Source organism: Sparus aurata, chromosome 21, assembly GCF_900880675.1.
Source record: "Sparus aurata chromosome 21, fSpaAur1.1, whole genome shotgun sequence".
Lineage (NCBI taxonomy): Eukaryota > Metazoa > Chordata > Actinopteri > Spariformes > Sparidae > Sparus > Sparus aurata.
Genome location: NC_044207.1, coordinates 18,523,358 through 18,548,120, shown reverse-complemented (window position 1 = coordinate 18,548,120; position 24,763 = coordinate 18,523,358). Strand labels below are relative to the sequence as shown.

Sequence of the window (24,763 nt, the reverse complement as noted above, 5' to 3'; positions counted from 1 at the left end):
TTTCTACAAACAGCACCTTTAGAAATACAAATAAAAATCAAATACTGTACATATGTGGTAATAGTGGCAGTACAATGCTTACAAACCAGCCCCAACCCACAACCCACTAATAATTGGATGATTACGATAAAAAAAAAAAGCCTCTTCCCCAGGATCTCCAACATTTGGCAGTCACCTTTCTTTTGTTATGTACTGGACCACAGCTGATTCTGTTGTAACTCCCTCTGTGTTTACACACAGGCAGGTCTCTTTGAGATATTTTACTAAATTACACCCATTTCGAAAACTAAAATGCAATTAGAATAAAGAAGAAACAACAAAAAAGAAATCCCTCTTCAGGGGATAATGATGCTTTGACAATCCTCTCAAGTTCCTAGTTAAATGAAATGGTTGAAGGTGCACTGAGGGATCTTGGGTTTCAATGAGTTCAGTTAAAGACAAACAAAAGCTAATAAAACAAAAGAAAACCTGCAGTTGTGGCTAGTTGACGGAAAACCCAGATGCAGGTTTGACTATTGTTTATATATTACAATGAAATACAATAAAACCAGGTAAGATGAGAAGCTAACACAATAAAAAAGGAATCAGATGAAAAGGTGTTATTGTTGTTATTATTATTGTTAAGAGGGAATAATGATATAATGATAACAAGTCTTTAATAAAGTGCTCCCTGTTCCAAAGAATCCAAATGCTTGTGCCAAAAGATGTTTTAGTCTACTTTTAAAAGAACAACTGTGGTGAACAACATCCTTTTAAATTAAAAAAAGTATAATAATCTTAAGGCAACATTATGGTTTTTTTTTCATTTTACCTAAAAATAACAGCTTCAGAATGATTTTGACACTTAACATTGTTATGACGTGATGAGTTAGCACCTACATTATGTCTAACTGTTACGCACCTGGGATCTGTTGTTACGACGGTGGTGTTGCACTCAGAAAACTGTGGGTGGGCACCAAATCCCACAAAATGCCCATTTCTACATAATGTTTCTTTAGATTATCAAGGTAATCATGGATCATGTAAAGTAAAGGATTGGTTGGGAATCAAGTGTAAATCTTCATGTTGTATAGCTTGTTGTGTTGGTGATAGTTGAGCCTTCAGTCCTGGTGAGTAAATGAATCAATTAAATTTCTGTGAGGATGTTCACGGTTGTTGTTTTTTATTATTATTATTATTTCTATACAAAAATCTTACATCCTTTCATCCCTGTTGTCGACTGTCGTTTGGACAAAAGAAGCAATGTGAAGATGTCACTCCGGGCTCTGGGAATTCATTCTGATTTTGTCGACTGAACGAGGAATGAGTAAAATAAACTGCAGGTGATTTAGCAATGAAATCCCTAGACTACCTTTCCTGCAGGTCATTTGTGAACTCATGATAAAAAATAAATGAATACATAAATCAATGAATAAGGTGTTCACAGAGGTGTTCCAGTGGTCACAGGGTCACCAGCGGTGCGTCTACCAAGAAACAACCACATGCATGCAGTCACTGTACCTCCAGCTGACTGAGATTGCACACCGTGTGAGAGCCTTGTCATACGTGTCCAGCCTCTGATGTCACTGGATGAGCAGTGCGGGCTTCCAGCGCGCACCTTCTGGGGGCGCAGCGGTGGCACAGGCAGCGGATTCTCTGCTCGTCCACAACTTTGTCCAGAAAACCTTTTTTTTCCCCTTTTTTTTTCTTGCTTGTGCCATATTGTCCAACATCTGAATTTTTGAAGAAGATTTCCTCTGAGAAACTCACCCTCATCATTCTCTGTTGCGAGTGGACGAACTTTTTTTTTTTTTTTTTGGTGGGGGTGGTGGGCGGTGTGAAGAGCGCCGCAGAGGTAAAAGGAAAAACAGGTAAGGCGGTGTGTTTTTACGCGCGTCTGTTGACGGCGTCCTTGAGCTGCGGGGCTGTTGCGCTCCTGTTGTCACTGTGCTGACAGACACGTCTGCTCTCCGTGTGTTTTTTTGTTTGTTTGTTTTTTTGTTTTTTGTGGCAGTTCATCAGGAAAATCCAGCTGTGTCTTCTCTCTCTCTCTCTTTCTCTCTCTCTCTCTCTCCATCTCTCTCTCTCTCTGTTGAGCGGTCAGTTTTACGCGCGGGCGGCGGGGTCAGCACCATGGAGAGCGGCGTGGTGCACATCTACAAGGAGGACAAGTGTCCCTCGGGACAGCCGGAGGAGTGCAACCCGAACTTCACCTGGCAACCCGGCTTGTCGGACGTCTTCAACTACACGCCCAACGGCACCTGGGACGCGGAGCCCGAGCCCATGTCGCCCATCATCCCCATCATAGTCGCCGTGTACTCCGTGGTGTTCGTGGTGGGCTTGGCGGGCAACTGTTTGGTGATGTATGTCATCATCAGGTGAGCCGATTGTGTCAGATTATCCATAGTGTGCCGCATGTGCCCTCGTCAATAATAAGAAATGCAAATGCTTGTTCATTCTGGAGTCATACATGGAGATGATCCGGGATAAAGTAGAAGATGTGAGTGTTTAATTGAATGTGTTTGCGTGTATGTTTCCTTGGAGTTTTTGCGTGGTGCGTGTTTCAAGGTGTTTTATCAGCCCTGAATCCAGCATCCTGAGCTGTAGAGAGGACAAAGCCTTACATACTGTGACAAGGTTTGCAGTGTCAATATTTCCCCCCTCCTGGCTCATTTGTTCCATTTCATGTGAGGTTCTGATTAAAGCCTCATAAAAAAATCTTTCTGTTTCTCATTTGGGGTGTGATTAAAGCCTCGGACTTAACAAGAGATGACAGGGGAAAAAAATGATTTTTTTTTTCCATTGTGTGTGTATTCAGTAATTTGGCTGCCGAAGTCGATCTGTTTATAATGTGTTTGCTCAGGGAAAGAGCTGTTCTCCCTTGTAACTACAACCCTTATCTCTGAAAGTGATTTAATTAACCTGGCTCCCTTTTTTTTAAAGGGACAGTTCACCTCAAAACATCACAAATTGATATTTTCATCCAGCCTGTAGTGTTGTTCATCCATCAAGACTGTTTTGGTGTAAGTTGTCGAGTTTTGGAGCGTCTTCCCTCCCTGGATCATAAGAAAACAAGATGGTGCTCACCTTGTGGTGTTCAAAACGCTAAAAGAAATCACATCTGAATTTTTTTTTTTCTTTTCAGAAATATCATCTCGACATGAGCAGTTTCATGTAGGAACTATTTTGTCTCAAGGACGACAGAATCTACCGATGTACGAGAGGCTGGCTAACTAGTCTAACTAAGCTAGCACTAGCGTTGCAGCTCGGCTAGAAACTATTTTCTACCAAACTACGCCCACCAACTGTATTACTGCATCAACTCTGTGGGCAAAATTTAAACATGTCAACGCTAATGAGTCCTTCTGATCTGCAACGTTAGCTAGCTGGTTAGCCTCTCTTCAGGACGCTGCTCAGTGGCTATAAAAATACCCAAATCTTCCGTATTGTGGGGCCCATAGAGCGTGCTCACTAGAGACTATAGGGATTAACTTCTGGTTTAGCGCATGGCTAACTAAATAACCATAAAAGGCTTTTCTAGACTTTCCAAATGTAATTGGACTGAATGGCTCAAGTTCATTTTGCGGGGGTTGTGACGCTACAAAGAAAAAATTTCAAAATCTAAGCTGGCTCAAATATTTTTGGGCCCCAGTGCGTCACGTGATGATGTATACACAGTTTGGCCACAACAGAAGTTGGCTTTCACTTCCCTCTGCGTGGTGACTTATAAGGTTATGATTTCTAGAAAGAGACATTGTTGTTGGGTTTTTTGTAAGTATTTTTTTGACACTTTGAGTACCATCAAGTTCCATTATGCTGGACAGAGAGCAGACATCCCTACAACCTATATCTTCAAAACTTGCCAACTGACCAAAGCCATATATGGATAAATAGAACTACTGGTAAGAGGAAAAATATCTATTTTTGTTGTCAAATTTCCATTTAAAGGTCCAGTGTGTTGGGTTTAGGGAGGTTTGAGTGGCAGAAATGATGTACAGTATTGATAGTTAAGTTTACATTAATGAATAAACACCTATCAGTTAGAACTGTTGTGTTTTCATTACCTTAGAATGAGCCTTTTATACCTACAGAGGAGGGGGGTATTCTTCCACAGAATCCACCATGTTGTACTGCCATGTTTCTACAGTAGCCCATAAGAGACAAACTAAATAACCATATCAGAGGGCCTTTCATGTTTTTAGCCAGCTCATGTGAGATGAGCAGTGTTCAGTTGGTCGCAATCTGTAACTGCACCACTAGATGCCATTAAACCATACTAGACCTGAAATGATTTAAACAACAAAAAGGGAAACAAATAACATCAAAGCGTCAACCTCTTCATGTTTCTTTCATTCCTCCGCCATGCGATAGATACACCAAGATGAAAACAGCCACCAACATCTACATCTTCAACCTAGCTGTGGCCGACGCTCTGGTCACCACCACCATGCCCTTCCAGAGCACAGACTACCTACTCAGCTCCTGGCCGTTCGGCGAGGTGGCGTGCAAAGTCTTCATCTCCATCGATTACTACAACATGTTCACCAGCATCTTCACACTGACCATGATGAGTGTCGACCGCTACGTGGCCGTGTGCCACCCCATCAAGGCCTTGGATTTCCGCACGCCCGTCAAGGCCAAGATCATCAACGTGATCATCTGGGTGCTGTCGTCTGCTGCCGGCGTCCCCGCCATGATACTTGGCAGCACCAAGTCCAATAACGGTACCATGTCCTTGCACACATTCATGCTGTCACGCACTTGTTAGACTCCATCTTTAGTTATTACGTTTTATCTGGTTAGTTCCACCTCCTAAAGACCCTCTATGAGCTGAAGACAACTTCACTCCTGAAGCCCCGCTGCAGCCCAGCGTGCTCGCCTTGAATTATCTAAATTGGCTGTGGGAAGCATCCTTCAAATTCCATGAAGAGGAGGTTCTATAGGTTTGATGAGAGCCTACATTACAGCTACTTGACTAGAACAGGCAGGGACAGACATAATGAGTCCTCCTGGATGGAGAATATAGCCTGAATGATGTTTTTTTTTTTTCTTTCAGCAACAGTCTAGTAGATTGTATTTTTTCGCTCCATGATGCACAGTACACTTTACCCAGAGCTATTAGATGGGCTGAAAAACCTTAATGCATCTGATGCAGAGGATGTGACATTATGCTAGAATGTCGTTGTCCATTGGTCAGACACTTGAGAGTCAATAAGTGCAGTCATGGTTTCCAGAGGATGAATCCTACTGGCTTTTCCGTTCAGTGGCACCATGTGGTTGCCTTACCTACTTAGCATTTCTCAGAAGTATATATACATTTAATATGTGGTTTGCAAACACAGTAATGTAGTTGTAAGATCAACAATATCGTAAAATATCTGTAAAATCAGGGCTCCCTCTGTCTGCTGCTTCTTCCACACCGGAGTATTACTGAACCCATCGTCCTGTACTGCTCACCCTCACTAATAGAAACAACCTCCTGAAAATCACAGACAAATCCTCTGACATAATTGGTTTCCTCTCTCCAAACCTGCCAGCCCTCACTGACACTGTTACCACTCACAGAGCACTGACCACTGCACACGACCGCTGCAACCCACCTCATCCGCCTGCTTCACCCTCCTCCTCCTCTCAGATACAGACAGCCAATCTGTAAAGAAGCATGCTTTGAGAGGAGTTTTGTGCCCTTATCTTATCATGGCCATAAACAGCCTGGGCATACTACAGACTGTAAAAAATAATTTTCAAATATAGAGGAAAATAAAGCATAAATCTGTATCTAATGCATCCATGATGGACACACAAAGTAAACGAACACAAAGAAGACGACAGTAAAACAAGTACATCACACTGCGACAAGCAGACACATTCAGAAAGAGAGGAGCAATCATTATCCGCAGTAAGCGCAGGCTGATGTAAAAGCAGATCATGATTGACAAGATGACACTGTTATAATTTTACTAAATTTGTCTTCATGAGAAGAGAGAAGCTATAATTGCTGCCAAATGCTGCACATTAATAACCACTTAAAATGTGATTAAAGCTACGTTCAAGTACATTATAGTCAGTGACAGAATGTGACTAAGTACATTTACTCAAATGCAATTTTGAGTTACATGTACTTACATCCACTCCACTACATTTTTAGGCACATTTACTCATTTCACACTCACATTTACACATTTTTTAAGGCCTTTTTACTCCATTACGTTTATTTGATATGTTTTTAACTAGTTACTTTGCAGATTGCGTGCTGCACGAGAGCCAAAGTGGTGCAACTGGATGATCAAACTTGTGCATTTGATACCGACGCACAATTTCAGCCAGAAAATTACCTTTGATACTTAAGTATAACCAATGAACTGCCTCTTGCTTTTTTAAAGGGTGAACTTCAGATAAAACATTTATCCAATTACTTTCCCTACACAGTCCCCAAACTAATGATTTCCCTCTTGGCCTCAGTTAGTTCAATGGACGATTTGTTCTGTTACCTCTGTTTGAACAGGGACCACAGAGTGTGCCCTACAGTTCCCTGAACCCTACATCTACTGGGACACCCTGATGAAGATCTGTGTCTTCATCTTCGCCTTCGTGGCGCCCGTCATCATCATCACCGTCTGCTACACTTTGATGGTCCTGCGGCTGAAGAGCGTGCGCCTGCTGTCTGGCTCACGCGAGAAGGACCGCAACCTCCGCCGGATCACTCGACTCGTGCTAGTGGTGGTCGCGGTCTTCGTGGTGTGCTGGACGCCCATCCACATCTTCATCTTGGTCAAGGCGCTTTCAGGCAACGTGCCCGAGACCACCGCCGTCATGGCCGCCTACTTCTTCTGCGTGGCGCTGGGCTACACCAACAGCAGCCTCAACCCCATCCTCTACGCCTTCCTGGACGAGAACTTCAAGAGGTGCTTCAGAGACTTTTGCTGCCCCGGGGCTCAAAGACATGGAGACTTACACGGGGTGAGCCGGGTGAGGAGCACCCTGCGGGACCACTCGTGTCCTGCAGAAGGCCGGGGAAACGCGAGGCAGGCCAGGAACGTATGACTAGCCATGGACATGTCTTCTATGCTCTATCAGGGCTGGGAGGACTCCAATGACCTGGGACTGACTCAAATCACCACTGCCATCTAAGAAAAGGGAAAGTTGTATATATTCAGCATGTTGTCAGAGAATCCAAAACGTGGTCGCTTAGAGGAAGATCAGACAATGTTTTACAGTTTTCTTAATGTCAACAAATCCCATGAAGAGACCAAAACCAGTATAGACAAAATAGGATAAAAGATACTCCCTCACCGAGATATATCAAAAACATCTGTGAGCCAACAATCCAATATAGCCTATGTCATCCTGCCACCAGAAATACTCAATAAACTCCAACAAATACACACTTTCCTCTTGTTTTCAAGGATTTACGACGATCAAAACACCATACTTTGGAAAACAGAATAACATTTCACAAGATGCGACATTTTGGAAAACACGTTTCAAACACACGACATTTCATAAAATGCAGTAACCTTTTACAAAACAAAGCATTTCACAAACCATAACAATTTTTCTGAAAACACAACGTCATTTTAGGAAACACAACATTCAAGAAAAAAGGCAGCATTTTGGAAAGAACTTTTCAGAAAACAAAACTGTTTCTAAAAACAATGCATTTCAGAGTCCCTGGCAACAATTTCAACGTCATTTCCTGTTTTGACTGCATGCTACTCTGAGAGTACTAATACATTCAAGCATGCTTTGAGGCTTCCATGGGACATTTTTAAGGGACAGGTTGGGTTTTTTAAAAATTGGGTTGGAATGTGGGACTTATCCATAGTCAGTGTATTATAACCTGAAGTGTTTTGACCCTCAGGGCCACCATATTTATGACCTTAATGAGAATGAATGGGGAGAGGTCAGACTAACATGTTGTTGTTTTTGGTCTTTTGTGGGATTTGTTAACATTTTGAGAAAAAGAAAAAAAGAAAAACAGAATAAAAGAGAATGTATCCTTTAACGTGAAATTTAGATTAAGGTTAGATTAGTCTACATACAGAAGTCCTCTGCCGTCAGCGCCGAGCGAGATACAAAATCACATGACGGTGTTTCATGATGTATAAATTCCCTTCTGAAGAAAACTGACGCTTGATGTGTTTAAATTCTTATTCTAATGTTATTTTCCACACCGTTGACATCAAAAGATGATAAATGATGTGCAAACAAGGCAAACCAAAAGTATTTTATCATATAGCTCGATCACATTTTGTTTACCGGCAAATTAACCCGATAGGCTTTTACATGAAGGTGATCAATGTAGTTCTCACATACGTATTAAAAGACCAACTGCATCATGAGCATTGTTTTTTAACTGATGGCGTTTTATGTGAATTGTGCTTTGCTGTATCGTAAATCTGTGAATGGTCTGTATATCTTTAAAGAGCCTCACTTTAGCTGTAAACCATGTAGAATATATATAATAACGTCTCAGGGATCATCCTCTGTAGGACGATGCCGAATGAAAGTATTATCTCCTCAACAAGATGGCCGACAAACGTCATCTACCGCTCTTTACACCTGAACTTTGTGCTTTAGGAGGCTATTTTTGTCCGACACTGATCCACACCTTTAAACATTTCCCGCAGCGACGCCACGTTTCATCGGGGAGATGTCGATTGTTGTACATAGTGCCGTCGACCTGGCATGTTCTCACCTTGTCTGAAACACTAGAACATGTAAAAAAACTGGGCAGAGGGCTCCAAGGCAACAGCTGACATACTGTTTCTACACAACAGGGCTTTCCGTGGTTTGTGCAATTTGATGTTGATATATACAGTAAATCTCCACTCGACGTGTTATATTTTCAACTTGGTAACTATGCATTTTTGAGTTTATCCTTATGACAATTAGGCTTTCCCTCAGCAAAACGAATATTTTCTGTGATTTTTTTTTATTTCTTATTGTATTGTGGCATTATAAGAGGCATCAAACCAGAAAGGATTGTGGTTTGTTTTTTCTCAATGTAAAGCTAAACATTCATGTCTTTATCCGTCTAAATCTGATACAGTAGTTAATAGCAGAAAATGTGTATTTGTGCCTTTGTTTGTGTGCCTTATCTTTAGCTACTTTGCTTGCTGTAACAGACCAGCAATTAGCCACGACTTCACAACTTCTGTGATGGCTCTGAAAAATATATCCTGGTGGGCTTACTGCTTAATGTTACTGTAGCATTAGCTCTTCAAATCCCACTGTTAGCTTGGTTACAGCACGTGTGTCATCTTATACTGAAACTTGCTCAATGGACTTGATTGTATTCATAAACAAACGATCGTCTGATACATGTATAATGTGCTGCTGCTGCTTTCGACATTGTATCTGTTGGGTATCTTTGCCGTATCTTTAGGCTTTTAATGTCAAAAACGCGCTTCAACACACAGCACAACTAACGTACAATAAAGTGGTAAAATGTGAGCTTGCTTCATTAAAGATAAAATGGGTTTTAATTTCTCTCCTTAATGATATCCAGGTGGGTGTCAATGAAGATATGGAATAGTGTCACGGAACAGCCATGACACCATAGTCCACCTCCCCAAATGATTCACTGTTTTTCTCCACTCCTTTATTAATGCTATTCAACGCAGGCACAAAGTTAGTGTTTCCATGGTGAGCACGCTGGCTGAAGAAGCAGAAGTCCAAGGTTTGTTGTGCTAATTGTGTGGCGTTCTGTTGCTGGTGGCCTTGTAGAGAAATTTGCCATGACTGCAAATTAAAGGGATAGTTCGTGTTTTTTGAAGTGGGGTCATATAAAGTACATATCTATAGTCGATCTGTTCCCTATACCGTAATCACCGATCAGCGCAGCCTCAGTTTGGAGAAGCAGAGAGCCACTCCAGCCCAGACGCTCAGCTTTGTACTGCAGTGAATGGGGTCCAGAGCAAAAGCAAAATTTAACCACCTAAAACAAGGCTCACCTAAAAAAATCTATAACAGTTCAAATGTAGGTTGTATAGAGAAAATTCACACCGCTTTACATCGCCGTCAGACCGGCCTTTCTTTTGGCACTACCTTTGCTCAACCGTAGAACCTCCGTATCCCTACGCATTAGCGCAACTGGGCCACAGGTGATCTGCGAGCGGCGAAATACAGTGCAAGGCCCAGTTGCTGGACGAGAGGTTTACTTTCGATAAAAACTAAACTTAACAATTTCATTCATAGACACAGACCATAGAACCTCCATATCCCTACGCATTAGCGCAACTTGTAGGGATACGGAGGTTGAGAAAATGTAGTGCCAAAAGAAAGGCCGGTCTGACGGCGATGTAAAGCGGTATGAATTTTCTCTATACAACGTACACTTGAACTGTTATAGATTTTTTTAGGCCAGCCTTGTTTTAGGTGGTTAAATTTCGCTTTTTCTCTGGACCCCGTTCACTGCAGTACAAAGCTGAGCGTCTGGGCTGGAGCGGCTCTCTGCTTCTCCAAACTGAGGCTGCGCTGATCGGTGATTATGGTAGGGAACAGATCGACTATAGATATGTACTTTATATGACCCCACTTCAAAAAACACAAACTATCCCTTTAAGACACTGTGTGAGGAGCTTCTGTATGTGTTGCTGCTGCTGTGGCTCTGTAGCTTGGAATTTAACAATTATTGTTGAGGGGACACAGGTTGCAGAAGAGTAAACTGATTTGGACTTTATTCACAGCCTTGAAGTGCAGCCGAGCAGGTGCAACTTCCTCCGTGCACCGTATCGCTTTTAGATCAGCAGCTAGAGTGAAGATTTTGGCTTGAAAAGTGGTGTAAATAACATCTTAGCAAATGAATTTTGGATCTTGAGCTGTAGGGAGCTGTTTTATTTATTTATTTTTTTGGTTATTTTTAACATTTTAAAACAAGTCCCCATCTACTTCAGTTATTTAGAAAGAATGCCGCCACACTGTTTTGCTGTGAAGCTCCAGAAATGTTTAGTGGATCCCAAAGAATTCACCTGATTTTCCATTGGCATGAGGCTTGAGTAGACACTGACTGAATTTTCACTTTTGGGTGAACTTTTCCTTTTAATGATAGTTAAGTTTTTGTTTTGTTTTTTGTTTGTTTTTTTTTGTTTTTTTGTTGTTTTTTTTATTTGAATTTGTATTTTTAAGAGGTACTTGCACCATAATCAGTGCATTAGTATCAGTATTTAGACTATCGAGTTGATATGCCCCCAGTTTGGAGAGGGAAGACTCAGGATTACCTTTGGACGAGGTCAGCAGCTAAATGTCCCTGAAACACCCTGAAAGAAGTTCATATGTTTTTGCTATGTTCACCTTTTTTTCTGCTGGCCAAAAAAGTCAATTACTGCGTGTTTAATCTATTCAAATCAGCAAAGTCAGATTGTCATTTGAATCCGATTTTTAAGACGATGAGTGTATTCTGTGTTGTAGATTGGACTTGCCGTGATCCCTTATTCTTAATTGCAGTGGGCAGGTGTAATTCCTATTCCTATTGCAGAAGATGCAGCGCTCTTCACAGCAGGTGAAGCATAATAACCTCAGGGATTTGAAAGGCAAATTAAATCAATCGGCCCTTGACTTCTGTCAGCCATAATGATCAGAATTACAGCCCTTTTCTTTCTTCTACTCTCTGTCTCTGTCTCCCGAGGTTGATGAGTAAGCCGTTACATAGAGCCAGGTTCAGGAACACGCTTTATCTTTCTGGCTCTAACGAGGCTTTATTAGGCTTCATTGTTCAGAACAAAGACTGTCAGTCATTACTTCCTGTAAGGCACATCCTACATATAACAATGGGAAATAAATAATGTGAATAAGCAATTAAGATTATGTGCACTATTAATCATATTAATATCAAGTGATGATATCTGTTCTTGAGACATCTGTTGGAAGACATCCATGACAACAAGGTTAATGTTGCCAGGTTGAGAATAGTCTCTTTGGCTCCTGTAGATACTTTCAATTTGGCAATCATGCAGCTGTCAGGGTTGTCTTAAATGTTAATTAAAGCTGCTAACGGCACGGAACAGCTTAACAGCCACATGGGCTCTGAATTTTCATGTGTTTTGGATGCAAAGTAGGAGTTAAATGCCACTTTGTTTGGACTCTGGAAGCAACAGTTTTACTCCTTTGTACTGCGTCCAAATTGTGATTCCAATTCCGGTAGTCATTATATAGGCTGACCCCTGAGCACCCCCAACTGTGATTGACTTCCCACAGACCCTGATTAAACCAGTTATTTCTAGCAGAAACGACTTGTGGTACTTTTCCACTTGAAAAGTCAGAAATAAAAATAGTCTACAATTTTTAATGCAAGACTTTTAGCTGCTTCATTCCCACCCAGTTAATCATCTCACTACCCGCCAGATTTATCTTGTGATCTGTCGCAGGGGCCAAATCCCTTGCCTCCCAACAACTGGGCTATGATATTTGAAACATGTACCACTGGTGTGCGAATAATTAAAGCAGCTCCACCTCAAGCAGCTCCAACATTAAAATGCTGTCTGAAGAAGTATTTAAAGTGCATTACACCAGCAGCAACAGGTGAATGAATCAATTAGACAAGTCAAAAGAAAATTAATTGCCAACTGTTTTCTGATCACCAAATAATCAATTTCTAAAAGCAAAATTGTGATACATTTACAGGTTACAGCATACATGTGGGGTTTTTTGACACAACTGATTTATTGTGAAAATAATCAGCAAATCAATCGATGATTAATATAATTGTTAGTTGAAGGCCTACACTGAAGTACATTTTGTTGTTAATAATACCTTTGTATTTGTTAAACAGTTCTTACATTGGTGTATTGGTACTTAAGTAAACACTCACATCATTAACAACTGACCTGTAAAGCATTAGTGACTGATTTAGTCACCTTTAATACAGCCAGTAGTTGCAACTTGTAATTATAAATTGATACCAATCAAACTGTATTTATGGAGGGGTAAATTGCACATGCTGAATGATGAGTCAATATTGATTTTCAGGTAGATAGTCTGCTGGGTCAATAAGCCCTGTTTAATGTCACCATATCTGCAGTGTTGGGGCGTAACAAAGACTGGAGACTGATGCTGTGTGTATGGGGACAATAGGTTTTCAAACACAGCTGCAGTCCTTGTGCTCGCCACACGGGGGCAGCCGCGTGCTCAAACCCCCATTGGTCACAGCCGTTTACGCCAACCAATGGGAAGCCTTTGCGTCTAAACCGTTGCTTCCGGGTGTCCCCAGTGAAGAAATCCTTTATACATTTGATGCATTTTTCTGTTTTCTAAGGGAAGCTAAAGGCTACGCTCGCACAAAACGTTTAGAAAATGAACAGAATATTCGGACGCGGAAAGCCGAAAGCGCCTCCTCCGAATCTGTCGGACTGTATCGGGAATGTGAGTACTGTCAGGCGGGGCTGTTTGTGTTGTTTATGTGTATTATCTTACCTAACGGTGTCGTTACTAAGCTAGCATGTTCACAAAAATGGCAGTCAAACCAGCAAAACCGTGCTAGCTAGCCAATAAAATCCAGTAAGTAAGTATTTTTCACAAAAACAACACCCATATCGCTTAGTCATTTGTCTCTGTTCCCGAGCTAGACAGCGAGAAGGAGATGTATTTGTCAACCACAACCGTCTATAGGCTCCAATAGGCTTTTTGCCCTGCAGCCATCTCCCCATTCTGTTTTCCTGGAACAAACACAAACAGACAGGGCATTTTAAGACTGTTATCCGCCAGGATACAGCTCTAATTGATCTCCTCCGCATCCAGGTGGATGCCAGGTCGGAGTCCATAGAAAAGAAGATTAGCAGACTAGACGCTGAACTTATGAAGTACAAGGATCAGATGAAAAAGATGAGAGACGGGCCCTCGAAGGTAACACACAGCATGTCAGTCTGTAAGTATGAAGGTTGCAAAGCTTGTTAATATACCAAATAACGGTTTCATGTATTCCCCATGTGAATGCAGAACATGGTGAAACAGAAGGCGATGAGAGTCCTGAAGCAGAAGAGAATGTGAGTCCCAAACAAGTGTTTAATAGGTCAGATATATGAGAGCTAAAGCCAAACCGGTCTATTGGCATGGCTGGTACTTACCACAGTTATATTGGTGTCTGTGTCTATGACGGCTGATTTTGTACAGCATCAAGATATGTTCTATGAAATATGCGTTTATTTGTCACTGGTCACGACTCATGAACAATCAACCATGCATTATACAATGGGGAAAGATTGACACAACAAGAGCTTACAATTTTAGAATTTATGAAAGGATTAACATAACAAAGCTTGCTCATTGTTTTTTCAAGTTAATTTAATTCTGACTATAGTCAGCAACTGTTTAAAGTATTCAGTATCGATATTCATCAATATAATACTATGAGCTGTTTTTTAAACACTCAAATGTAGGTTTTTAGGGTCTAAAGAGGACTGTGGACGGTGCAAATGCGTTAAAACCAAACTACATTTTGTTTCACACAGGTATGAAGGTCAAAGAGAGCAGCTGGCTCAGCAGTCTTTTAACATGGAGCAGGCGAACTACACAATCCAGACATTAAAGGACACCAAAACAACAGTAAGAGACACACGACTTGAAAAGAAACCCCAAGCAGTTTGCTTCACCGTTTCGTCGAAGCAGCTTTTAGTCATTTAGCGTCTTGTCATGCTGTCTTACATACCTAGAAAGTGATTTTTCTTTTTTTTTTTATGAATGTTTTTATTTTATAATTACAAGAAATCCGAACAGTTCCTAGAAGTAGCTGGGACTGAATCAAGTCTAGAAATCTGACCACAGTGCAGCCCTACAGATTCCCCTGACTTAATCCCTATCAGTATGTGTCTTTACCAAGAAATCCTGAGAAGACACAGGACAGATTATTTTTCCACTCCTGATAGAGTCCTTTTGTTTCCAGCGACTAAACTCAACTTGTGCAATCTTTTTTGCTGTTCCCAGGTGGAGGCCATGAAGATCGGTGCAAAGGAAATGAAAAGGGCTTACAAGGACGTCAAACTGGATCAGATCGATGTATGTTTTGTTATATACCACTACACCGTTTTGGTTATCATGCAGCAGTTCTTTCATTCTTTCCATTTTTGTACAAGCCCAAACACTCTAAGTATGTCAGTATTTCTTGTTCCTAATGCTTTAAATAGTAAGGTTGTAAGTTAAAAAAATCAATATTCCGGCCTGAGATATCTGACATTAAAAGTGATCACATGTGTTTTCTGTATAACTTTCAGGATTTACAGGATCAGCTGGAGGACATGATGGAAGACGCCAACGAGGTGCAGGAGGCCCTGAGCCGCAGCTATGGCACGCCAGACATAGATGAGGATGATCTCGAAGCAGGTATACCTGACAGTCTCCGCATGCTTATATTATATTTTTGCATTTCTGACAAGTTGTGCAGTCCTGTAGAAAAAATTACTTACCGAAAAACCATATACTGTATATCATGATTTTTCATCCCATGATGGCTCAATGATAAAGTCTCTGTGTGTTGATATAAAAAAGAATCGGCAGGCTGCAAACATCTCCTAAATTACACAAAAAGTTTCCTGAAACAAAACAGCTTCTGGGACATAAACCTGAACATTTTTGTCTTCCCCTCTTTTTTGATAATTGTCTACATGATTAGAATGACGATGTTACTGTGGTTTCAGAGCTGGATGCTCTGGGTGATGAGCTGCTGCTGGATGATGACAGCTCCTACCTAGACGAGGCCTCAGCCGCCCCATCTATCCCCGAGGGAATCCCCAGTGACAGCAAGACAAACAAGGTAACAGTCTTCAGAGCACTCACATCATAATCAACACACAGACCGGAGAAATTAAACAAGAAATCTTCATGCTAGTGCTTTGCATGCTTTAAGTTTACAACATCATGTCTACATAGATTGCAAATTATACTGCCGTTTTTTGTTTTCATATGTTTTCCTCACCCTACGGCAGCCATTTGTTTCAATACATTTCATTATTATATGGAAGTAAACAGAAAGGTCCAGTGGTAATATAATTCCTTTCATCATCGTATTCTCATTCTTTATTTTGTTGCTAAACATACCATAGAAATATGTGCCTGATCGTGCTTTCATGCATGACAGGAAGCTCCATCATCTTACTTTAAAGACCAACACATTGACATTATCCTCTTTAAAATGTCTGTGGAAGTTTTGTGGTTTTCACCAGACATTTTGTAAGTGTATGCAGTGCAGTTTCACAGCTGCTTGTCAAGGCACAGGTGCCATTCTAGTTAGTAGTCTGTGTTAAGGGCCAAAACCGAGACTTATTGGTATGCCATGGACCAAAAGCAAGCAGTTATTGTATTGTATTGCATATATAACAGTACAGTACCTTTGACTGGCACCAAAGTAAAATAAATATTTATTTCTAGTAAATCGGGCTTAAATGTGTGACACGATTGGTCTTTTAGGCTGTTTACAAGCAGCGTTGACAGCTCCATCCTGCTCAAAATAAACCCACTGAATGAAAGAATAAAAACACTTGAAACGCGAACGTGAAATGTGTGTTTGGAGGTCTGCTTGCCTGTGTATGCACTGACGTGTTTTCGTCTTTTGTTTTCAGGACGGTGTTTTGGTGGACGAGTTCGGCCTGCCACAGATTCCGGCCACATAAACAAGGGATAGATTCAAACAACTGCACTTCGACTGAAAACACTTTTATAGAGTAAAATTTATACATGCAAAACCATTTGACCTGAGAACACTACGATTTTGATGCTGTGTTGGGTTGTGTACTGTTACCACTACCGTGCTAGCATGTGGCCTTGTAACATACTGAACCTTTTTTTTAAAGATGTTATTCCCCTTTCTTTTGACCTGCTGTCTAACACTCATTAGTCTTGTTTATCACCAGTATTATTAAGTAATAATTTATTTTCCCTTTTATTTTATTGTAGCTTTGTGTGTTGTTGAGTCATGACCATTTTGTTTGAGTTCTCAGAAGTGGAGATGATTCCCACTGAGCCTGTACAAAGGTCTGCAGGTTTGAAACATGCAAAATAAATGACATGATTTAACTTTGAATTCTTTCTTTCTCTCTTTCTTTCTTTCTGATAACAGAAACCTTTATGCTTGTGCATTAACACAACTTTACCGTTCACAAAAACACAAGATACAAAGTAAATGGGTCAAATGAAAGGATGGATTTCAGGGTGCGAGCAAACCCAGCAATATCATAATAAAGGAATGCTGACACAGCAATAAAACACAATGGGAGTTTTCAAACAAATAAATACATTGTTGCTCTGTAAATTGTTACATCGGAGTAAGCGGTGGGTTCACGTGACTAGAATATTATATGTATAAAGATATTCATGTTCACAAGAGCCTCTTTTGAAATGTAAATGTCTCCTATTACAGTTTTGAGGAGAAGAATCAGGGGAAGTCAGCAAGCTCTACTTTTAAAAAGGTTTGTCCTGCAGCGTGACTCTCACCCTCAACCTTTGAATCACTTGACTGGTAATCCTATGCGCCAACTTCATAGGCTTATTGTCAACTATTGATCCCTTGATGATGTGGTGTGACACAAAGATGCAACAGGTGAGTGAGGCAAAGGAACTGGTGTAAAGAGTATGCCAATCAGACAAATCTCAGAGAGTGACAGGCGTCCACCTGATGGACAGACATGCCCCGAAGGTCTTGTACAGGTGAGAGTCCCCACTGCAGTCTCATTAAACACACAACACATTAAACATCAATGCTGCATATAACTTGCAGACATGACAAAAGTGTCCTCAGTGCTAATCAAATGAATCTGGTCATTACATTGTTTGCGACTAAGTCAGAGTAAGTGCCTGGGATCATCTGGCTGTATAATAATATAACCTGACACATAGTTATCCCTTCTGAAATGACTTCAGGACACATTGTTCTATACAATTTCCAGGGTAGGATCACCTAGTAGGGGGAGTTAGCAGATCTTACTCCCAAAAGTCCGACTCCGGTGGGACTCGAACCCACAACCTTTGAATCACTCCTCAAGTGCTTGACTAGAAGTCCAATGCGCTATCCATTGCGCCACGGAGCCAGGTGAGAGACATCTCCGCACACAATCGTAGCATTTCTGCTAGAGGACATCTGACTTTTAAACGGAACTAACTGTAGGATACATTATGCCGAAAGCTATGTGAACTTAGCAACACTCTTTGCTGTTGAAAAGGAGAACGCGGTGAAAACTTTTTGTTTAGTTTAATTCGATGTACATGCGCTTATTTTTCATTACTTTCAGGTTATATGAGTGGTATGGTCCGTTCGAAAGAGCGCATTTTGTTTGTATGTATTGTTCCGTTGATAAAAGTTCAATAAAAAAGCAGTAACGATAGAGAAGAAAGTAAAAAGTCAACCAGCAAAGAAAAGAAGAAGAAAAAAGAAAAAAAGCTTGGAAAGTGTTTCCGGTCTGTCCCGGAAGTTGTTAGCCAGCAGCAACAGTTAGCAGTGTGATTCATGCTGTGATTTTTACTGGACGCTAAAAAGCAGAATGTCAGAGCAAACGATCACTGTGACAGTTGCCTACGGTAATAGGATTTTTCACGATGTTACACGATTTTTACCAGATGGCTTATACACATAAAAATCTAGCTTTATTTGAGATATACACGTCGACAATCGCCGGAGTAGCTAGGAAATGGTTAGCTTATGTAGCTAGCCCTCCCTTATCATTGACGAGTAGTTCAGTTTAGTACGTTAACTGGCTTGTATTTACTTATTTCGCTTGAATATTCTCTACTTTTTATAAACCTTACATCTAAGAATAATTTCTCATTCGGCTTATATGTTTATGATTTTGTCAAAAAAATAAAGATATTACTGTTAATCCCTTTTCTGTAATATTTTGCCATCAGAAAGTCGCGTTTCATGTCGAAGGGTAACGTTTGGCTTACTAATTTCATGATTCAGTTCAACTACATTTGGTTTATAATATTCAAAGCCAATCAGAGCTTAACTATCTGTGAAGCAAATTACAAATGTAAATATCCAATTTAGCCACTTTGTTGCAGGAAAGCTTCATTTAATTCCCACACAGGGACACAGTGTTTATGCATTTTCATAGCTGCAGCCATAATGTCTCTCTCCCCCTCCAGGATCTACTAAACACAGCATCACAATAACAGGCCAGGATGACGGCAAGGGTCCCACTGTCAAAGACCTTTCAGATGCTCTCACTCAAGCTACCGGAGTCCCACAAACCTCACAGAAAATCATCTTCAAAGGTAAATTGCAGGTCCCTCTGTCTCCCAGCTATGTGAGCTTGAGTATCATATAACATGTGCAGCTCAAACCTTGTCCTGTCTTTTTTGGAAATCCAGGAAAATCACTGAAGGACATGGAGGAGAGTCTGTCCAGCTATGGATTAAAAGAAGGCTGCAAACTCATGATGATCGGAAAGCGGGTAAGACCATTACATGTGTGATGTCTCCGACGTGTGACTGTTATGTGATCGAATCCTGACAATGATCTGCAAACAGAACAGTCCCGAGGAAGAGGCTGAGCTGAAGAAGCTGAAAGACATCGAGAAATCCGTGGAACAGACGGCAAAAAAGCTGGAGAAAGTAGACGGGGAGTTGACAGGACTCAAGAATGTAAGCAATCAAATACAGATTTTATAATGCAAAACGTTCGCACACTAGTTTCTGTGAACATCTTAGATCATCACCCATCCCCTTCCACAGGGCTTCCTGGCCAAAGACCTCCAGGCGGAGGCGTTGGGTAAACTAGACCACAGAGTGAAAATAGCAGCGGAACAGTTCATGAAGATCCTGGAGCAGATTGATGCTCTGGTAACCCAGTTTCTTTTAGGCATTTATTTTTTTGTGCATGTTTTTTTTTTTAATGTCTCATGTAATAAACCCCTTGTTTCAACAGAGTCTCCCAGATAATTTCAACGACTGCAGAATCAAGAAAAAGGGACTGGTGAAGACAGTGCAGGTAAGCCCTTTTTCAGTGTCACAAAAATGACTGGAAACCACTGAGAATACTGACGGATATAATCAAGTGTTTTTATTTTCTGTTAATAGGATTTCTTGGCCCAGTGTGACAAGATCGAGGCTTGTATATCGGACCATCTATCAAAGATCCAGTCGAAAAATCTCGCCCTGGCGGAGTAGAGCGAGACAGTCTCCCATATCATGTGCTATACATTGCTCTGTGAGCAACTGCAAAGTGTACAGAAAACTTCAAGTGTGGAGCAGCTCCTTGTCTATTTATTGTCAACGTGATGTGTGCGAGAACCCTGCAAACGGAAGGAAGATGGATATCTGCGCTGATCCTGGGTGCAGCTGGGATACATTTACCCAGGTTAAAGACAGATATGAAGTGCTCCCTCGAGAAATTGTAACCACAGTGACATTGTGAAAGGATCAGAGGTGCTTTGAATCGTGGCAAATTGTGTAGATCCCCCTTTAGACCGTCAAAAAGTAGTGCTGAATGTCTATCAAATTATTAATAATGACGTTAAAGAACAGTTCTGTACAAAATTAACATGTTGGTACATCGCAACGAGAGAAAAACATAACCAAAAGTATGTGGACAAACATTAACGTGCTTAAGTCTGCTGTCTACTCGTGCTCGAGCTGGAGTCCCAATTCATCCATAAGGTGTTGGATAGGACTGAGGTCACGTTCATCTCCGAACTGGGAAGAGTACGTTTGTAGCAACCTCGATTTGTGCAAAAGGGCATTTTGATATTGCAACAGGAAAGTGTCCATCGTGAACTTTTGCCACAGTGTCATACATGTTCCAACTAATGGCAACAGGAACATGTAATGGCCATTATTCCATTATTGTCTTGACATTTTATAGATAATGGAGTCGGGGAAATAGCTGATGCAACCCCTCACACCAGAAGTACAATGCTGTCCATATACTTTTGGTCACTGTGTATATTTCTTAATCTGCATCTAGAGTCAAAGCCAGCACCTGTCTTTAAATTCAGTGACTGATCCCATTTAATGATGTATCTGTGGAATTGGTATCGCTTTAAATTAGTGCTGCAACCATTAGTCGACTCATCGGTCAAAGAAAATTAATCGCCAAATAATCAATTCAGTCATTTTTCAAGCAAAGAACGTCAAACATTTGCTAGTTCCACCTTTAGACCTTTGGTTGTATAAAAGAAGCAATTTGAAAACATCACTTTTGGAAATTGGGTTTAGCATTTCTCATTTTTACCTTTCAGAGACTAATCGATTGTTAAAATCACCTGCATATTAATAGACAATGAAGATAATAGCGGGTTGCAGCCCTACTTTAAACCATCATTAAGACTGACGCATCTTATCAATTTTACCTTGTTTTAAAATAAAACCATTTTTGAAAAATGAAGCGCGTTAGCGATTTGTCTCGGAACACATTTTAATCTCCAAACTACTTAATTCCCACAAAATACAAATGGTCAGTAAAACCAAAACCAGTCACGGTAACAGGCTCCTCATTTCAGTTTATTTCCAGTTAAATCCATGAAGATCTTACATCTTTACTAGCTTATACAGACCCTAGAGTGGTGTTTTCACAGATGTGCAAATGAGCTTTGAGAGTAGGGTTGAGGAGTTGGAGGAGGGGGTCCAACAAGCAGCTTGAACAAATGACCTTCGGTGAGCTATACCATGGTGAAGCTTGTCATGAACCAATTAACATGATATAGCTGTAAGTGGAGACTCAAAGATACACAAGATATACAGAATAAACTTTGTCCAGAGCTTCTTCTGCCACTAATCGTCTTTGTCCTTTGCACCATGCTTTAGTATACGCGTGAATGCTACATAGTTGAAGTTGCCCTTCTTGTCGATGGGCGCCTCTCGGAAGAGCTCGTCCACGTCTTCGTCTGTAAACCTGTCACCCATCGTAGTGAGCAGCTCCCGCAGGTACTCCTCCTGGATCATACCTGTGAGGGGGGACATTTTTATTGCAATATAAGGGAGGAAAACAACAACATGCATAGCAGGTTGCTGCTAGTAACATGAGCAAGCACAGCAAATTAAACTTGATTAGTTGAGTAACAAATTTGAACATTGCCTCCAGCTTTTATTTCTTTCTTTGGTGTCAAATTGTTATGGGAATTTTCTAACCATTTTTTTTTTTCGAAATAGATCTATCAATTGTTAAAATGCAACATCAATACACATATTACTTTAAACTTCTATTTATGAACACCAATTATAACTCCAACCTCACTCATATGTGTAAGCAAATCAATATGTCCTTTTTTAAAATATTTTTTCCTCACATTTTGTGATATTTTTAAACAAAATTAGTGGATAATTGAAGAACATGTCAGATTAGACAATAATAGCCAACTGCAGCTAATAATTTCCATTTGTCAATTCAGGATAAGGGAAATGATGTCTTCCGTTGAGGATATAACCGTTTTGATCATGATCACTCTTGGAGCGTCTGGAGACACTGAGGAAAAGCATCAGGTGGTACAGTGCACAGTCAAAATTAAAAAAAGCTTCCAACTCACCAGTTCCCTCCTCGTCAAAGCAGGCAAAAGCATTACGGATCACATCCTCAGGATCAGTGCCGTTCAGCTTCTCTCCAAACATGGTCAGAAACATGGTAAAGTTGATTGGTCCGGGCGCTTCGTTCATCATCGCCTCCAGGTAATCCTCTGTGGGGTTCTTACCTGCGAAACAGTCAGCGTAATGAGGATTTATGACTCTGACACCAGCACTCTAATGTCATCTACCCATATTGAGGGCATTTTGGCTTTGCACAAACAGATGCTAGCGTTTTTCTCTACCTAATCTTCATTTTTAAAAATATATACTCTATTAAATTACAAATCAAAGGAACAGTCTTGAAAATAAAACATTTAAAAGTCTAAATGTGGGAAAATAAACAGTCAGGTTTACCTAATGACGCCAGCATGTCATGAAGGTCTTCTTTGTCAATAAAACCATCTCTGTTTTGGTCGATCATGTTGAAGGCCTCCTTAAACTCCTGAATCTGAGACTGGTCAAACATAGCAAATACATTGGAGGTGGCACGCTGAGGACGCTTCTTGGTGTTCTTTCCCTTGGCCCTTTTGCTTGACATGTTGGCAGTTGGTGTGTCCCCCTCTCCTGTAACACAGATTATATATTCGACGGTGTCAACCAGGGCCTGGAAATACGATCTAACTTGTATTTTGATAATCATACATTTAAGTATATAGGTATACATTGTCTTTCTTGTTTTGGCTTACATGTCAGGTTACAGCAAATCCTTACATTCAAGTAGCTGGAACAAGCAAATGTTTGACATTTTCAGTAATTCAGTAATTATTTCTGCATATACACTTTAAGTAATGTGTTCTATTACTGAAAAATGTTCATTATTTCGAGCTTTCTGTTAACCAATCTAAACAGTTCACTTGTGGTAAAGCTAAAGAAAAATTAGTGTGAGCAGGATCATAGTGGCTTATAATGATGTAAAGAGGTTGCGGCTACAGGTTCCCAGATGGCGTAGTGACAGTCTACTGCTTGGGTCCCTGGTGTTACTACATATGAGACACTTCTAGGACACCTCATGCATACTTTTATGTGTAGCTTGGATAAGAAGCAGAGGGAGAAGAACAGCATAGAGACTTATGAAGAGCTGCTGTCAGTACTCATTCAGGCTTAGAAAACATTGGTGAGGGACTCTACATACGCACCAGATTTTAATGAGTACGATTAATTGTGTGCGTTTTCTTACTTTTTTGTTTGTTTGTTTATCTTGTAAATGTAACATAAAGTTTGAATTAAATTGAATAATCTACTCATAATTGAATAAAGTGACACAAGTCATTTGTTTGTTGCAATCGTGTGTACAATTTTAGGACTCCTATTGAAATGTTTTAATCAATAACCTTTATTTCTGGTTCCATTGGTGCTGTATCAATCAACTGACGGGAGTTCAACGCAAAATATCAAAAGGTGTCATCATCATCATCAAATTAATTGAGGCTGCACTTTTTCTGGTGTACATTAGACCATCTTCAACCCAGCCAACCCAGCTACCCATAGATGTAGAGCAGGGCCCAGTTTTAAAAGTGGAACTCTGGACTCAGCAGGTTGAACAGTTGCTAGATGTTCTCAATTTAGCTGTATGGGATTCTGGTTATTTACTTAATGATAACTGCTTAGAGGGAATTTGCAAAGATAACCACAATGCTGACAATTAAATGAAAAGGAGTTTAGTGTCCAGCATAGAGTCATAGGTTTGCACAACAAATGATGTCAGCGTTAGCCTGCCTCACATGCGCTAACAATAACTGGAACAAACGCAAATGGTCATGCAATGGTCAATAATGTGATGAAGTCATGACCTATATTTGGCATGTAACATTTGCTACCCACCGTTCTTCACAAATCTCAGGCAGCTTAAACTAACAAAACATTTAATTCTTAGCATTACTTAGCTAGCTTAACGCTAGCCCACTGTTGACCTAAATAACTGACTGACCAGACTAGCCTTAGCAAGCTAACCGAGACCAATGCACAAGAGAAACACTAGCTTTATGTGACATTGATATGCGTCACATTTAGAGGAAAAGACAACTCAGCAGAATGAATCACCCACCTTACTTTAGAAAATACAAGCGTTAGAGCCAAACGGCTGAGAAGACAGCTAGCAGAGCATCCACAGGCTGATGGAGGAGAGGAACCATCAATGTTTAAGTTCCTCTTTCCAGAACTGACCAATCACAGCCGAGCGGGGAGGAGCCAACTGTCTGGAATGTTCCATGTTGTCCTCATTTCTACTTCTCTGTTTATTTTATGATGGGCAAGAAGATGAGTGATAGTGAAACAGTGATATGTGAGGATGATGAAAAGATGT

The 24,763-nt window shown here is 40.6% G+C and overlaps 4 protein-coding genes and 1 non-coding gene across 7 annotated transcripts in view; 3 read left to right on the top strand and 2 right to left on the bottom strand.

Annotated features, from left to right (window-relative positions):
* Positions 1 to 9,435, top strand: part of oprk1 (opioid receptor, kappa 1) — a 52,760-nt gene extending 43,325 nt beyond the window's left edge. Inside the window, exons 3-5 of the mRNA XM_030402541.1 lie at positions 2,084 to 2,357; positions 4,351 to 4,703; positions 6,485 to 9,435. Coding sequence (XP_030258401.1) covers positions 2,084 to 2,357; positions 4,351 to 4,703; positions 6,485 to 7,023 — 1,166 coding nt within the window. The 3' untranslated portion in view covers positions 7,024 to 9,435. The remainder of the gene's footprint in view (positions 1 to 2,083; positions 2,358 to 4,350; positions 4,704 to 6,484) is intronic.
* A 3,709-nt stretch (positions 9,436 to 13,144) lies between these two features.
* On the top strand, positions 13,145 to 16,990 carry chmp5a (charged multivesicular body protein 5a). The gene is made up of 8 exons (XM_030401732.1): positions 13,145 to 13,341; positions 13,717 to 13,821; positions 13,915 to 13,961; positions 14,427 to 14,520; positions 14,899 to 14,970; positions 15,186 to 15,294; positions 15,609 to 15,724; positions 16,530 to 16,990. Exons 1-8 carry the CDS (start codon positions 13,273 to 13,275, stop codon positions 16,578 to 16,580), a joined length of 663 nt encoding a protein of 220 aa, XP_030257592.1. The 5' UTR covers positions 13,145 to 13,272; the 3' UTR covers positions 16,581 to 16,990.
* A 911-nt stretch (positions 16,991 to 17,901) lies between these two features.
* trnar-ucu (transfer RNA arginine (anticodon UCU)) lies at positions 17,902 to 17,993 on the bottom strand. The gene is given in 2 exon segments: positions 17,902 to 17,937; positions 17,957 to 17,993. It is a non-coding gene; the product is annotated as a tRNA-Arg (tRNA).
* Positions 17,994 to 18,340: 347 nt separating this feature from the next.
* On the top strand, positions 18,341 to 21,286 carry bag1 (BCL2 associated athanogene 1). Its single transcript, XM_030402633.1, has 7 exons — positions 18,341 to 18,480; positions 19,048 to 19,176; positions 19,273 to 19,355; positions 19,432 to 19,545; positions 19,636 to 19,743; positions 19,829 to 19,891; positions 19,981 to 21,286. Exons 1-7 carry the CDS (start codon positions 18,444 to 18,446, stop codon positions 20,068 to 20,070), a joined length of 624 nt encoding a protein of 207 aa, XP_030258493.1. The 5' UTR covers positions 18,341 to 18,443; the 3' UTR covers positions 20,071 to 21,286.
* A 95-nt stretch (positions 21,287 to 21,381) lies between these two features.
* myl12.2 (myosin, light chain 12, genome duplicate 2) lies at positions 21,382 to 24,652 on the bottom strand. 3 transcript variants are annotated; one of them, XM_030402636.1, is made up of 5 exons: positions 24,506 to 24,606; positions 23,148 to 23,182; positions 22,816 to 23,025; positions 22,425 to 22,586; positions 21,387 to 21,845 (listed from the first exon to the last, which is right to left on the bottom strand). In XM_030402636.1, the coding sequence occupies exons 3-5, from the start codon at positions 22,997 to 22,999 to the stop codon at positions 21,673 to 21,675; spliced, it is 519 nt and encodes a 172-aa protein (XP_030258496.1). In that variant the 5' UTR covers positions 23,000 to 23,025; positions 23,148 to 23,182; positions 24,506 to 24,606; the 3' UTR covers positions 21,387 to 21,672. The 3 variants fall into 3 exon arrangements, with proteins under 3 accessions (XP_030258494.1, XP_030258496.1, XP_030258495.1); XM_030402634.1 differs by lacking the exon at positions 23,148 to 23,182 and having other exon boundaries at positions 21,382 to 21,845; positions 24,506 to 24,652; XM_030402635.1 differs by lacking the exon at positions 23,148 to 23,182 and having other exon boundaries at positions 24,511 to 24,633.
* Positions 24,653 to 24,763: the final 111 nt, after the last annotated feature.